This window comes from Zosterops lateralis (genome assembly GCF_965231275.1).
Source record: "Zosterops lateralis genome assembly, chromosome: 3".
Taxonomy (NCBI): Eukaryota; Metazoa; Chordata; class Aves; order Passeriformes; family Zosteropidae; genus Zosterops; species Zosterops lateralis.
The window spans coordinates 4760619-4776272 of NC_139764.1; the positions used below are offsets into that span (position 1 = coordinate 4760619).

The 15654-nt window shown below is 43.0% G+C and overlaps 1 protein-coding gene across 2 annotated transcripts in view; it reads left to right on the top strand.

Moving 5' to 3' along the window:
- The first annotated feature begins 318 nt into the window (after positions 1-318).
- Positions 319-15654, top strand: part of PLCB1 (phospholipase C beta 1) — a 341408-nt gene continuing 326072 nt past the window's right edge. The window contains exons 1-2 of one of the 2 annotated variants that reach the window (XM_083856221.1): positions 319-446; positions 11437-11514. In XM_083856221.1, the coding sequence (XP_083712347.1) occupies positions 348-446; positions 11437-11514 (177 nt within the window). In that variant the 5' untranslated portion in view covers positions 319-347. The remainder of the gene's footprint in view (positions 447-11436; positions 11515-15654) is intronic. The other variant, XM_083856220.1, reaches the window with a different exon arrangement.

The window sequence follows — 15654 nt, forward strand, 5'->3', positions numbered from 1 at the left end:
GGGGCTGGAGGAGGAGCGGCGAAGAGGGGAGGGAGGGAGCGGAGCGGGCAGCGCCGCGGCTCCGTGCTTTGCGTGCGTGCGTGTGAGAGAGAGGAGCGGGCGGGCCGGCGGTATATAGAGGATGTGCCGCCGCATGGCTCGCCCCGGCCGCTGCCGCGCCAGCTCCTTGGGTCAGCGCCAGTGAAAGCCTCTCGCCCTCGCCGCCCGGGCAGCCGCCTCCCTGCCCGCTCCAGGCGCCTCCGCCGGCCTCTCTCCCGAGTTTCCGGCGCCCCGGCGTCCCTCCTGCAGCGGCCGCTTCCCGCGGCTCCTCCGCGCCGGGGCAGAGCAGGCGCGTCCATGCGGTGCAAATGGCCGGGGCACAGCCAGGGGTGCACGCTCTGCAGCTCAAGCCCGTCTGCGTCTCCGAAACCCTCAAGAAAGGCGTCAAATTCGTCAAGTGGGACGATGTGAGTAGCCCCAGGATAGCTTCCCCCGGCAGGGACACGGCGAGGTTACGGATCGATGGAGTGGGAGGGCTCCGGGCCCTGCCCCGCTCGGTGCGGGGCGGGCACAGAGGTGTCCCCGCCGTGTGCTGCCCGAGCCGAGCGGCGGGCTTGAACCGGCGGCTCCATGCCGGGCAAACTTTGTCCTGTTGGATCGCGCTTGACCGCTGCGAGCTGTGTTGAGCCGGCTCCTTTCGCGAGCGCCTTCCTCTCCCGCCTCCCATGTTTCAGTTTGCGCGTTGCCACCTCTGTCCTCGTAACATAGATGTTGTTTCATCCTGTTCTCTCGTTCCGTCTCCCGTCTGCTCCTCACAGCCTCTCCTTTTCTTTCTGGCTCCTGCTTCTCTCGCTGTCTCTTTCGCTCTGGTGGAGTTGTCAAGCCCTGGATGTGTTCTCCCAGGGTTGCAGTTTGGGTGTTCTTGGTCATCTCACTTCCTCCGCCGAGGACACTCTTTCTTGGCTTATTAGCGCGTGAGACTTGCCTCAACATCACATCTGCTCTCCCCTTACTGCTTTCTCACCTTTACGTTTGTATCGCCTCACGTAGAAAAGGAGTGCGGTTTCCACCTTTGGTAGAGCAGCAGTTCGGCAGCTGGGATTGCTTTCTTTGCACGCTAGCCGTGCCCGGGACAGTTCGGGAGGAAAGGGGAGCTAAACAGAAGAGTTGCCTTTTTCAAAGCCTGTAGGGAAGGAAAGCAGGATGTTAGCTTTTGCTCCGGCAGTGCAATACTGGATGTTTGTGTGTCTTAGTGGTGCATGGAGGAGCAGGTGCCCCAGAAAGTCTGTCTGTGAGTGGTGTCTGGAGGCACAGAGGCATGGTGCGACTCAAGCTGCGGTAGAGAAATGGTTGGGAAAGAAGGCAGGCAGTCTGAATGTCAGGAAAACTGTTGAGGATGAGTCGCCTTCAGAGCTCTTGTGTTTTTGCCGTGAGCTTGGCCGTGCTAAAGACATCCAGAGCTACAACTGGAGGGACAGCAGCGAGGGTGAAGGAGCACTTCATGTGTAACCACTGTTCTTGGCTTATGTCTTGCTCTTTTGCCATTGCTTTCAGCCTGTCCAGCAGCCGAATGTGTGAGCCTGACCCCCGTAAACCTGTGATAAACACTCTCAAGGGGAGAGAGAACATCAGAAACCAAACACCTTGTGGTGTGAAGTTTTATTTGCAGTAATAAGCTAACAGATTTTTGAAAGGCTCAGCAAACTGATCTTGTCTGCAGTACCAAACAGTGGCGTCATACAGGTTTCTTTATGTTCAGGAACTAGGCTCGAATGACTTGCCTGAGAAAACGTTTTTGTTTTGGTTGACATTTTCCTTAGGATAGGAAAAGGCAGCCTTGACATTGCAGTTATTGTTTTGTTTTTGGTAAGCTACCAAGGAATTTCCTCATGTGTATGCAGAGGTCGAGTTAATGATGATTCGAGTCTCCAGACTGAAAGTCCAAGCCATCAGGCAGCAGTTTAAATTATTAGAGTGCTATTTCCCAAATAGTAACTGTATATAGATAGAATTAAAAGTTGAAGAGGTGTTCTCCATGCACAGTGGATGTTCACTGGATCACCTGTCTGCTATAGGCTAGTTGGTAAAAAGATTTAAAGTTGTAAACCTAAAGACTGCAGTAATAAAACATGGCTAAATTCTAGAGGAAGACCTGTGTTTTGGATCAAAGGTGTTACTTAGCAGTACACAGGTGTTACCTGGAATGTCTGACTGAGTTGAGTCCTGTTGTGTTTGAGTGCTTTCATTGGCAGCCTTGTGAAAGTTGATGCCTCTTTAGCTACAGTTCGATGAAAAATTCTGGCGTTAACTCATTGTTTACCATGCATTGTGCGTATGTCTGCATGTTCCCCACCCCTCAGCCCTGCTGTCTTGCCTGTAGTGTTCTCAGCAGTGGAAGCCCCACAAAATCCAAGGTTTCAGGGAAGAGAGTCTCCTCTGCCTCTCTGGCTGTATGAAGGCATTGAGACAAATGCATGTTCAGTGGCTTTGAAGAATATTTGCCACTGAGTAGGCATTAACCACTTTCGGAGTCTTAGTTTTCTTGGAAATAATCTGCTGGAGGGTTTTTTACAAGGATGCTGATGAATGTGATTCTCTGTGGTCTCTCATGTAAACAGGCACGCACAAACTGGTTTGTGAAACAATAGGCTCTAATAAGAAGTAGTAAACTACAACATGTAACTGTAAAATACAATTGACCATAATGAGCACTTTGGCTCTGCTGTGCTACCATGGCTCTTCAGAAAAGCCAGGCTCACACACTGACGCTTATTATCCACCGTTTCTTTTCATTGTGTGTGAGTGGGAGTTCAGTTCTTCCACACTGTCTGTGCACTGGGGCAGCCTCCATCCTCTCATTGTTCCCTTCCCAGCTATTTTGGGTTGTAGTTTAAGGATGATCCTACTGACTTTTCCTTTGCATTTCATGAAGAAGTGGTTATTGTGAATTCTTATGACTTATACCAAGTTTCAGCCCCAAGCAAAATTTTTCTAGCTGAGCTTTAAACCACTGAGAACTGGTAAATGAGTCTTTTAAAGTGGGAATGCTGGAAGCATTTAAACCAGAGCATGAGAGGCATTTAAGGGATTTCATGTTGTGTGGAGTAACATTACAGAAAGTGTTTGCCAGCTTTGAGAAAGACACTGTGGCCAGGTACACAGAACAGTCTGACGAAAGCCGTGGTGATACGGATTTGAAAAGCAGAACCATGTATGGACTTCCCATCCTGAGCCTCTTGTAGCTCTGTGCCTGATCAGTAATGGAGGTGCTGTGGCAGATGTGGCACTGACAATTCACATGAAGTCCCTCTCTGAGGAGCAGCACCAAAGTCTGTGATGTATCACTCATGAGCCTCATCCAGTGCCTGCTGCCCCTGCACTGTGGAGATGATCCAGCAAAGAGAAATGCTGTGCCTGAGCTTGGTGAAGTGGGCAGGAGGAGGAGGTCACATCAGCCACTCCAGATCTGACAGGCAAGTGGAAGGCTTGGAACTTCATTTCCTCTACATGCCATCTTCGGTTTCTAAATTGAAAAAGCATTAGGACCAATTAAGGCATTCTGGCTTTGCAAGACAAGTCACTCTTTTGTGTCTTGGATGTAATACTGCTTCCACCATCCAATGCCTAATGCACTGTTCACAAATTCCATTTGGGATCAGGGTGTAAAGCACTAAAGTCAGGTTATTGTTACCATGTAGCTTTGTTTTTCTTCACACTGTTTCTGTTGTATTCTGTAACAGTATTCCAGATCAGAAAGCAAATTTTAGAATGATCTGTTGCTCTTGGTGTGTAGTTTTGGGTTTACAAGGCACTGAGCAAAAATAGCTTCTCTAGAATCTTTAAAAGATAAATGTGACTGGTTGCTTAGGTCTTTTTTGTGGGTGTATCCGTGTGTGTATCTGTTTCAGACAGTAGTTGGCTGGGCATTTGCTTCTTCCAGTTATTCCTTGACTTGAGCCTCTATAGCTGCTTCTCCCTGACTGCTGGGAGAGACTCAGTCTCCTGGCTGCTGGTCTGGCTTTGAACAACTGTGCTCTTGTATTCCTAGAGAGAAGTGAGAGAAGGGGGAGGCTTGGGAAGAACTACCTTGATCCCCTCTGCTGTGGTGATACCCAGGTTATAGCAGCTTTTCCTGATGAGAGTTTAAAGTAGTTTAATAAACAAGTGTAATTAAGTTCACTGGTACAACTTTTTTGGTCGGGGTTAAGCTTCATGTAGCAGAATATGTTGATAGGCTGAGAAAGGTAAGGAAGCTTGCATATAAAGAGCAAATTCTCCCAGGAATTATCTATCCTGATGGCTGAAATCTGCCCTGGTTGACTTCTTTCCTTGTTTTTGTCTGGCCTGTAGTGGGAACAAGATAGACATAACTGAGTCGTTAAGTAGCTCAACAGCCAGAGCACAGCTGAGCTGATATTTTCTGAGAGCTGAAATTGGCACACTGTGGCAAGTTTGTGATGCTGTGTGTTCAAAAATAGGTTTGTTTTCATTTTGTGCTTAAAGGCTTTCTTATCTTCCCTAGTGATAGTATGTACTTTGCATGAAGATTTTGACTGATCTCTCTGTGGCTCACACTATTTACTTTCACTTTTAAGTTAACTGTATTGCTAAGGTGAATTCTACCTAAACTGAGGGCCAGGATTCCAATTTTCTAGCCATATCTTTTTTCTAAGCATTGGACCACTGCAGCAAACCTGACAGAGGGTAGGCATTGCATAGTGGCTACAGAACTTCCCCAGGTGAGCAGCAATATAGAATCCAGGTCTTCTAAGTTTTCAAAATGCATCTTTCTTAGAGCACTTCATCTTAATAAAGCATTTTTGGGCTCAGAATGAATGCTCTGGAAAGTTTCAGGCTTCTTTATCTGTTCAGAATGTTTTAAAGAAGATTATTGAGAGATCTCCTTTAACCTTACATGTAAACATAACATCAGAGCATCTTTATTATGGAGAAGCTGAGATGAAACAAATAAGCAACTTGGAATTTTTCAGAAGTTATTTTAAATAACGTTTTTTTCCCCCCTGCCTTTTTTTGTTTGTTTTTAAACTGTGCACAAGCCTGCCATTCCAGTATATTAATGAGGACATGAAAAATGAGCAACCATTGTTCTGTGTGTATAAAACTAAAACAATAAGCTGAAGACTTTATTTTTTTGTGAACACTTTCAGTCTGGCGTGAAAAGGTCAAGTTGGACATTCTAGAGTTTTTGTTGTTTCTTCTTTGTTGCTAATCTTTATGTAGTAAACAGCTCTGGGCTATTTAAAAGTATTTTATCTGAATGAGTGTAAGTTGTGGTCTTGGTCTTTCACAACACAGGAGATGGAATTTACAATTTTTAAGAGTTAATATTTAGTAAATGGGAAAGCCTGAACTTGGTTAACTCTGTTGAAAAGCCCTTTATAACTTGAGCGTGGGGGGGAAAATAAGATTTGGATCTGCTGCAGATTGGTTAGATGCCGGCCTGGGAAGATCTGATGTTCAAGTCCTAGATGACATCTCTATGGTGTTTTTGAGCCCTTTGGAATGTTGGTGGATACATGGGAAAGTGAAAACCAGAAAGCAACTCCTAAATAAATGAATGTTCTTTGGGGAAGGGAAGCTAACTGTGAATTTGGCTGTGCACTGTTTGTTTTCTTCACTTCAGTGTTTGAATGCTCAGGACTGTTTTGGGTTTTTTTAACAAAACCTGGAGTGAAATAGCTAACACACGATTAACTATTGCAGTCTATTTCTAGCAATGCAGTCTTTGATCTATTATAAAGTAAATGCTTCATAAGCACTTCTTAAATTATTTTCATGAGGCCTATTAAATGACTAAATGTTTCCAGTTGTACTGTTGTAGAGCCAAAAAAGACCAACATTAAACATCTCCTAATTTTAATCTGTGATTAGATACCTTGGACCTAATTTTCACCCTGCAGCATCACACTGTCAGAAGTTCAGAATGCCTCCCCAGTGATCTCAGATGAGTTTGAGCTTGGCATCTCTGAAAATGAGAAGATGAAATGTGGAAATGTAATTCCAATGTTCTCACAAAATCAGAATGCAGCATTTGTGCTGATGAGCGGACTAAGTTTAGACATAGTTTAAATTATTTTCTCAGCATCACAGAAGAACTCTGTCCATGGTAAAAATCTTCCTGGTTGGCATTTCACTGCCTTTGCTCTAAAGTTCTCCCTTTATTCTGTCTTTCTTGACTGTTAAGGTTGCAACATTTAAGGACTTGCCCTTGCAAACAAAGGCAGTAAGAGGATCATTAGCTTGAGCATGAGGATATCCTGAGAAATGGGTTGGGGTAAGACAGACTTCAGAGAAATCCCACTCAAGGCAGATCTTTGAAACTTGCAGTCTCTAGTCAGTAGAACAACAATTAGTCCTGTGGTGGCATCACCAAAGTTGCTCCAGGGTTTAACAACTCTCATAGTGAAGGGTATCTTCTTGCATGTTCCTGTTGAACAAGTGGAATTTCATTTTGTGGTTCTGTAAGATCAATTCCAGTTTTGATTTTTTTTGTCATTCCAGCACTCATTTCATCTTCCCCAACATTTTCTTCTTGCAGTCTCTTCACTTGTGGCTGACTTGGTTCCTCTGCCCTCAGTAAAAAGAGGGCATCTTTACCCTTCCAGATTATTTCAAGGGTTCGCTGCAAATGGGATGGGGACTTTCTCCCTTTCACTTGTAGTTCAGCCTGAAGAAGTTCATGGTTCTCATTGTCTGGGTAATCCTGTTTAGTTCCAGTCTCAGTACACTCAGTGTATTATGGAATTCACAGCTAATGTGTCTACTGACCCTGTGGAAACTGAAGTTCTGCTATCCCTTTTCCTTTGCTCCTTCTCTGCTTCCTCCAGGCCTGGAATCCATAAATCCACCTGATTTGTGGGGTGGCAAGAGAGCTCCTTTTAGGGACTGTCCTCACATCTTACACCTCTGCTCAACCAGATTTTAGGCCCTTTGGCCAAAGTGAAAGAAAAGTTCAAGAATATTTTGCCTCTGCCAGAAAGAGTCCATGTTTCTTAGCTTTGTGTTTCAAAGCAGTTTGGCAGAAATCTTCCAGGGGATTCGAGCAAGTGAAATAATGATGTGTAAAAGTTTTCAGGTTATATTTGGGGATGTTCAATGTCTCTGAAAATCTGAGGCAAACCCAGGAAAGCACAGTCAGCCTTAATAAGGCAGTGTCATGAGCCTCATCTGTCAGAAGAGCTGAGGACAGAGGCTGCTCTGCTTTTCTTTTTAAAATCTGTTGATGTGAATTTTGACTGCAGCTGTTCCTAAGAAACATCATCATTATCTATATATGATTTATTAAAACACAAGCTCTTCTGGCTTGTGGTCATGGAGTAAAAGGTTCCATTTTATCCAGACCCAGCTCATGGAGGTGCTCTGATATATGTGGTCAGAGAGGAGCTAAAACAAAGTTTTCACCCTTTTCACTGATCATCTTTGCATGATGATCTTTACTGGTCAGCAGTAGTGGAATGGAAGTGGCACTTTTTGCTCACTAGTGTTATGTGTACTCTGAGGGACCTGCTCTTAAAATCTGACTTTGAAGCAGTTACCTGGCAGTAATTTAATTAGGGATTTGTCCATTGATCTTCTGTGTTTGTGTTCTGCTGTGCCTGGCTGGTAAGGATCCCAAAGTTTCTTGTGGCACTTTCTGGCCATGAAGCTGAAACCTTTTTATTTAAAAGTATAAACCAAAGAATATTGCTAATGCAGGATCTGAGGCTGAACAGCCAATTAGGAGGCAACTTAATGGAATAAGAATAGAACAGTTATATTAGTCATTTGAGGCTGTGGAATTGGGGGAAAGTAGAGAATTGGCCCTAAGTCAGCAAATAAAAAGGTGGAGGACTTTTAAAGGTGAAATTAAAAGCTCTTCAAGAAAATTCTCTTAAGCTGAGGCCGGTGTGATGCACAGCACACTGGGACTGCCAAGATAGGGCCACTCTTTCTTTCAAGGAATTTCAGGAGCAGTCTCTTGGAAACCAAGCCACTGCTTGGCACCCATGGGTGGCATTTAAAAAGCCTGATAACCCACAGCCATTTGCACCATTGACTGGGATGCTCTCCCTTTCTCTTTTTCCTCTACCCCTTCTGGTCACAGCTGGCTTTTGGCTTGCTCATCTCCTCCTGTACTTTTTTTATCTTCTTGGGAGTGTCCCAGGAATCTGGCCTGCTCCTCAAAGGGCTGCTTGATTTGTTGATATCCAGAGGAATTGATATAGTCTACTCTCCTTCTACACATTTAAATGTGTTAATTTCCAAACCCTTCAGCTTTAGAGATGGGCAAGAAATTTTTATTTCTTGTTTTTTTTTCTCACTTTCAATCTGAGTGACTTAGGGGAGATATGAATGTCTGCCCCTGATTTGTTTGTCCTTGAAGCTTTGTTTGTTATTTTAATTTTCCTCCTCCTCCTCCACCGTGTTCTGTCCATAGCCCTCTTCCTCAGAGTTGTGTGTAGTTGGTCGGTTTGTTCAGGAGAGTTATGAGGTCAGCTCTTTGGGTGAGGAAATTGGATTAATGGATTCAGGATACTCATAAATGACTGCAGGTGTGTCTTATGGGTCATAAACCACAACTATTCCCTTGTAGTACAATCATGTTTGTAAATAAATGCACCAGACAATTGTTGGTTGTAGCAAATATCTATTTCAGAGCCTTGAATTGCTGCTTTTCTTGAATGTATATTGCAAAAGGGGTTTTGCAGGGGTCTTTTTGATTGTTTCCTGCCTTTGCAGAATGGTATAAAAGCAAGAGACCTGTCCCAGGTGACAAAGGACTCTGCTTTACTCTGGAGTAGTGAAGAACTGGCAGCAATGACTCAGTTTATTTCTATTCCTCCACACCCAGAACTGAGTGTGGCATTTGATGTCAGAGCTTTACAAGAGTGATAATTGAAGAACATACAAAGCATTCTGCACATGGCTTTTATTGCTGCTGCTGGCTGTGTGGAAGATTTCCTAAGACACGTGTTGCACAGATACATGTGCGAAGTTATGCTCAGATCCTGTGTGACAGTGTGGGGTTCTCCTGTTCTTCAGCGCCTTAATTGTGCTGTACCTAATGTCAGAGTAGTAGGGTTAATTAAGAAAAACCCAACCAAACAAAAAAACCAACCCTCAACATAACCAAACAGCTTTCTGGAGCAGAGATTCTGAGACTAAGACTCACCCTGTCATGATGAGGTTTCCTTTAGTCCACCTAATAGATATTGATGGTTCTTTCCCCCATCCTCTGCTTTCTTGAGTCTGAATTTAGTCAGCATTTTACAACCCACATTGTACAAATGTATTACTCTGATAGTGTTGTGTCAGCAAACACACTTTGGTTCGAAGCAACTGATTAGAAATGATTAACCAGCAAAATTAGTTAATCCTAGATATGATTGCTTTGTGTCTTTCCCATCACTTCCTTCTTCTCCCTGAAGTTGTTTCATCCAAAGGCAGAAGGACACTCAGTCTTTCTTTCCTCATCTTACATTTTTATGCACAGGCTGCATATGACACAACAAAATAAGCTAAAAAAGGAGAGCTATGTCTTCAGAGCAGGAATTTTTTTTTTCTATTTTTGAATGGTGGAGGTCTAAGAACCCTTTTTTAGGTGCTTGTGGATACAGACAGATTTCTTCATTGTCTGATATATTTTAAAACCAAATTTGTGTGTTGCTTCAAACAGTACCCAACTCTCAGATGTACAAGATGTTAAAAACTAGGAAGAAATGGGGGGGAAGTAAGAATCTACAAATTCTGCATGTCTGTTCTCCTAGGGAAGGGCAATGTTCTAATGAGGGGTCAGTGGAGCTTTTAACAGAGCTTTGGGCCCACCTGGGGCATTCTCATGGCACTGGCACAGCCACACTTATTCTCAACCTCTGCAAACTCCTGTGGCACCATTTCAGTGTCAGTGCAGCTCTGGACAGGTGCAAAGTCTGGATCTTGCAGTTATAAAAAGGATTTCTGTGCTCATTGAAGGGTTTGATCTTGTATTTCCTCGTAGTGTAGAACTTGCTCTTCAATTAGCATTTCTTTTGTGTTGAGATAAAAATACGCTTGGTGCCATTTTATTCTTTCACCTTGTTGCCCTGTAGGCTCCTGGCTGGTTCTGGGCCTGTCACTGAGCTGCTTTGGCTCTCAGTTTTTCTAGCTGTGAACTGGGAGTAGTTTATCTTCCTTATTTCAGGAATGCCCGTTGCCGGGAGTTTAGTGATGTGTCATGAAGAATTGGGGTGACATGATAAAGATAAGTGTTCTTGCATCAGAAATGACACTTAGAGAAGTTAAGTTTTATTTATTTATAAAAGTGTCACTTCCATCAACTTTTATTGTGCTTATACTCTGCACTTGAATATGCTGGATTTAAATTTGAACCTATTACAGCCTGGTTTTTTTTCCCCTCAAAGCAATATAGACTGACCTCACACATTACTGCTTTGGAAGTGGTTGACTGTTAAAGCTGTAAAATACCTGTAGCACTTCAACAGAAATATAAATTCTTTCTGAGGAGGAACTGTGTGTTTAGCCTGGGTTTCTGGGGAGCTGAGAGTTAGGCAATTTTTCTGTATCCTTGTCTTTCTCTCTTCTGTGCCCTTCCATAACTTCTAAATTGAGTTTGAAGAATGGGTACAGGTCTTGAGGCAACAAATGTCTTGAAAAATAGAGAAGAAAGAGAGGAGAAATTCTATTAGGAGCAGGCTGCACTGATGTCAGTTATTGTTAGGCACCAGGAAACTCTGATGGGAGAGATGTGATGAACTTCCACCTGTGGAAAAGGCTTGGGTTAGAGCTTGTGTCTCCTGAGTCAGGTACTGCTGTCAGTCAGAAGACAGGAGTTTGTAGGTAACAAGGCTGCCTTGCTCAGTGTACTGAGAAATGGGCCTGTTTTTAAATGACCTGGGCTGTGACTGCTACCAGACTAAGACGGGTTTTCAACCAGTTCGAAAATGAGGTGGAATATAGATGTATTCCCATGACTCAAATTTTCATGCTTTGATTGAAAAAGAGGGAAATTTTATTGGACAAAAATCTTAAGGTAAAGAATGCTATTCTGTGTTTTCTAGGCAAATTCAACCTTTGTAAAAAGAAGTTTTGTGTAATGTTGATATCTGAAGGTAAAGTCAGATCAAGGTTGGCAGTGGACACCTAACTAAAATGCTTTACAGTGGGGGCTCTTGTTGACATGTTTTACCTTATCTACTTCCAGCTTTTCTGGGTTAACTCCATGTGTTGACAAGTCTGGAGTTATTAGGTGCTGTCTCCACAGTAATGGAAGTACATTATGTCAGAAAAATGGAGATGAGGCAGGTGATACTAAATACTTTCAGTGATATCTTGCTAGTGATACCTTCAGGGTAATTTCTAGATGTTGCAGTTCATTAACATGGATGGCAAAGCAGCTTGTGCATAATTGTGTGTTCTGTGTGCTGACGTGGATTTTTTTGTTTGTCCTCTTTCTGCCAGGACTCCACAGTTGTGACTCCAATTATCCTAAGAACAGACCCACAGGGATTTTTCTTCTACTGGACAGATCAAAATAAGGTAAGAAAGAAGCTTCCAGCTCCAGAGTGGTTCTTCCTTTTCTCTCTGGTGTGATGTGCAGTCTGGCACAGCAGACAAGCATTTTATCAGCATTTCTTCCTTCGCTCTTCTGGACAGCAAAAACAGGCCTGTGGCTCATCCCTGATGCCCAAATCTTGGAGAGATGGATGGATGGAAGATTTGGTAAATTCCAGCCCTGTTAATACTGGGATGCCCAGTGAGGTGTATAATTGTCCTGGCAAGGACAGCAAGGATCCATTTGGGATGTTGTTGTGGTTCATAGTTGGCTTGTGGTTTCTCTTGCCTTCTGCACATTGAGGATTTTGTGCTGCCCAGAATTCCCAGAGGCCATAGCTCCCTTTGAATTCCTCGTCCTTTTTAGCCATGTGCTGGCTGGCCCTGCCTGGTGGGCCACGTTGCCAAGTCCTTCCTAATCCTCTCTGGACACTTGGAAAAGCATTCCGGTGTGCTGAGCTCACTCCCGTGGCTGGGAGCAGTTGGGAAAGCTCATGGCCTGATTCATCACTGCTCTGCTCCACTTTCACATCTGTGCCACCCCTCAGAACCACCAGTGTCAGTTTTCTCAGCTGTTGGAGGCTGGAAACTCAAGAAGAATCACAGGCAAAGAGGTTAGCACCCTGCATTTGGGAGCAGTTTGTTTCATGCACAGGTTTATAATAGAAAACTAGTGTTGCAATTGGTATTGTAAAACACTGCATCGAAACTGGGGATTGAATGAGTTTCTCCTCGTTATACAGATGAATTTTCAAGTACTTATCAAATAAGTGCTTGTACTGGCTCCCTGTTGAATATGGTGTTGAACTTGGTAGTGCTTGAGCTTTGGCCTTGTATGAGCATCTGCCAAAAAACCTGAATGTGTGTAGTGCTCTGGCTGCAGAGAAACCTGGTTTAGCAGTTGTGTAGCTGTTTTTTCAGGAGTTCCTGTTGATTTTGTTTAGATACTAGGGCAAAAATAGCTCGAGGAGATAGCAACCATGAGATATGCAAGCACATTGAAGAGGCAATTTGCTATTATATTAGATCGTATTTATCTTCTTATGTTTGCTTTAGAGGGGAGATGGAGCAAGGTTTGGAGTGAGTATATTTGGAAATCATATAGTGGAGTTTGTAATGAAAATCTTGTCTTTGTCTGTGCTTGTGCAAGGTTGTGGTGGGTAACAGAGTGAGTTCATCTGTTGACACTGCAGAGCTGTTTTAAATTACTGCACAGGGCAGCCAAGTGAGTGCCCTCAGAAGCTGAAGGCTGTGACTGATTTACACTGACCCAGTGGCTGTGCCAGGACATGGTGCAGCCCTTTGGCTTGTTCCTTCCCTTGCATAAACTAATTGTATAAGCTAAAAAATAACGACGAACTTTGCAAGAATAAGTGGAAACCCAGAGTTGATTGGAGAGTTTATTTCACTTTTAATATGTTTGGCACTAAGACCTCCTTCAGTTTCCTACTGTTGTCTGTAAAAACAATGTCTTGAAGCAATTCTGTGAAGAACAGCTATTTATAGGATTGTTGTTCTCATATTCATGAAAAAATGTATTTATAATGCTCAGAGCATTTTTTTAAAGGTTAGGTATTTATACAAGAGGTTTAAGTGTCAGTTTGATTTTTAAACTTGCAAATCAGGACTCCGTGAAGAACAAGAGGGATTTTTTTCTGGTTAATAATTCATGACAACTAGGTGAAGCTTGTTTCTAAACACCGTTCTAGCAGGGCCTATTTAAGGAAAGTAAATTTATATCTACTGGGTGCTCATAGTGCAAGGACTGGAAAGAAGATGCTGTTTTCTTCTTTTACAGCGTATTTCAATTCATGTTGATTGTGAAATTGGAAATACATGAAAAGAGGAGGTTATATAGGAGATTCTTTAATTTTCTTCTCTCTGTGTGAAGTGATCTTATGATGATAGTCGAACTATGTGAAGAAATAGAGGACAATGCAACCTCTGTGATCACTTTCTCTTTTTTTCCCCATGTTATTTTTTTTAAGCAATTGCTTTTTGTCATGAGCAAGGCCTGCTATTTCCTGTGTGTGGAAAGATAATCTTTGCTAAACAAAGTGATGAAGGTGGGAGAAGCCTGCTGCCAGCTTCCTTGATCAGGCACGTTCTTCTGGGAGCTGACTACAAAAGGTGTGGAGATGAGGCCTGAGCAGGAGCCATCTCTCAAGCCATTTGTGTGTCCTGTTTGCCAGACACTGAGACACAGTGAATCTCTGCCTGGGCAATGGTGTGCTGCTTAAAACAGGAATCTGCCTCCTTTGCTTGCTGTTGCCTTGTCACTGAAGTTACACAAAAATTGCATGAATCACTATGAGGGAAAAACAAAACCTGAAAACCAGTCCCCTGTGCTAGATTTTTATTTAGCTTTGGAGACCTGGTGGTTGTAGCCCTGCAGCTTTCCCTGACTCGTTGGCTGGTTGAGCTGCTTCTGGCATTATTTTCTTGTTCCCTTCCTTTACTGTTTCTTCTCTGTTGCAGGGCAAGGCAAATAATGTGTAGTGTCTGCTGTCTAGCAGTGGGTCTGGAGAGTCTTTGAGATTGCTCTTGGTGCAGTCAGACCCCAAAGTTCTGGTGAGGATTCCTGTGGAGTGCAGCCCTCCCTCGGTGTCACTGACCCCATCTTGTAGCTCTCCATGAGCTGCTGATGCTCCTGGGGTTTGCAGCCCAGTCAGGGAGTCTGGATAATGCTGCACATGAAGGTCCAAAGGGCTGCTGAGGGTCAAGTTTTATATACATGACCAGTGTGCACTGTTCACTTGCTTTTTCTTGTAGATTTCTGATAAATAAGTTAGTACTAGTTTCTAATTTAGTCTCAGGAGCTGCTAAACAATCCAAGATCTGTAGTTTGAGCCCCGTGGAGATCCTTTCTACTTAGGATATGCCACGTGTGAAAGACAACTTCAATTGGGTGGCAGTTTTTGTGCTGTGAAGGTCTGTAAAGTAATTTAGTTCAAGCTCCAATCTTGCAGTTAGGTGAGACCCATGTGGTATCCTGCATTTTGACACAGTCACTGTGCATTTGCATATTTCAGCTTATGTTGCTGTCATCAGTAATTGTAATCCTCCAAAATCAATGGCATCCATAGCTTTTCCCTATTTTCTGATAACAGCAAGAACATTTGATACCTTTTGTTCTGAACAGATGGCTGGACAGCTTTCTTATGTTAATTGTATTTTTCAGTATGAAGTTCTTTTGTTGCTGAAGATTCTGGAATGTTTTCTTGTTCATCTGTGTGCAGATTGCTGGCTGATTCCATATTATTACTTGACTGATTTTCAACATGGGCTTTAAAAGAAAAATTAATTAATGTGACAAGCTTATCTGTTTCTTACCTAATTGTTTAGGTGATGTTTCTTAACTGCAGCAAATCCAGACAATATTCATTGTGGTGTTGTGTTTTTATGACCTGACTAAAAACTCTATTTTTTTTTTTTTTTTTTTTTTTTTTTTTTTTTTTTTTTTTTTTTTGACACAGAATGCCATTTCTTTCATTTGTTCTTATTCTGGTCATGAGCATGGAAGAAAGATAAATCAGGATTTAACCAGGTGAAGAGAGTCTGCTAGAGTAAAAAGGAGTGATAATCAAAAGCATTTCTCAGGAGGTGAGCAGAGGCTGGAAGCATTTGGTGTGTTTAGCCCAGCCAGCACAGCAAAGCCAGACAAAGACTGATTTCTGTCTATGGATAAATGTATTAATGGATGCATAGACAGAGTAGGAGAAGAAAAAGTGTTGTCAGGCAGTTTGTGTGTTATTACTCCTGCATCCTTTGTCTGGAAGTTGTTATGCAATCAAAAGGATGTTGGGCAGAAGGCACTTAGCCATTGACTCAGTGCAATTCTAAAACTGCAAGAGAAGGAGGGAAGCAGCTAATTGCTTTTGTGGTGGATCCATTTAGGGGTTTAGAAGTCTGAAGATGGTTAATATGCTGTTTTCTCTCTCACTAGCACATACTGATTTATTCCCCTTCATTTTAAAAGCTGGCCAAATGCAGCAGCATGGCAGCATGCTGAAAACACAGAGGATGCAGACCCAGCCTCACCCACTGCACCACAAAAAAAGATTTCACAGTCTGTATTGTGAAACTCAACATAAGTGCCCAGTTCCTGGGAGTCAGCAGCATTTT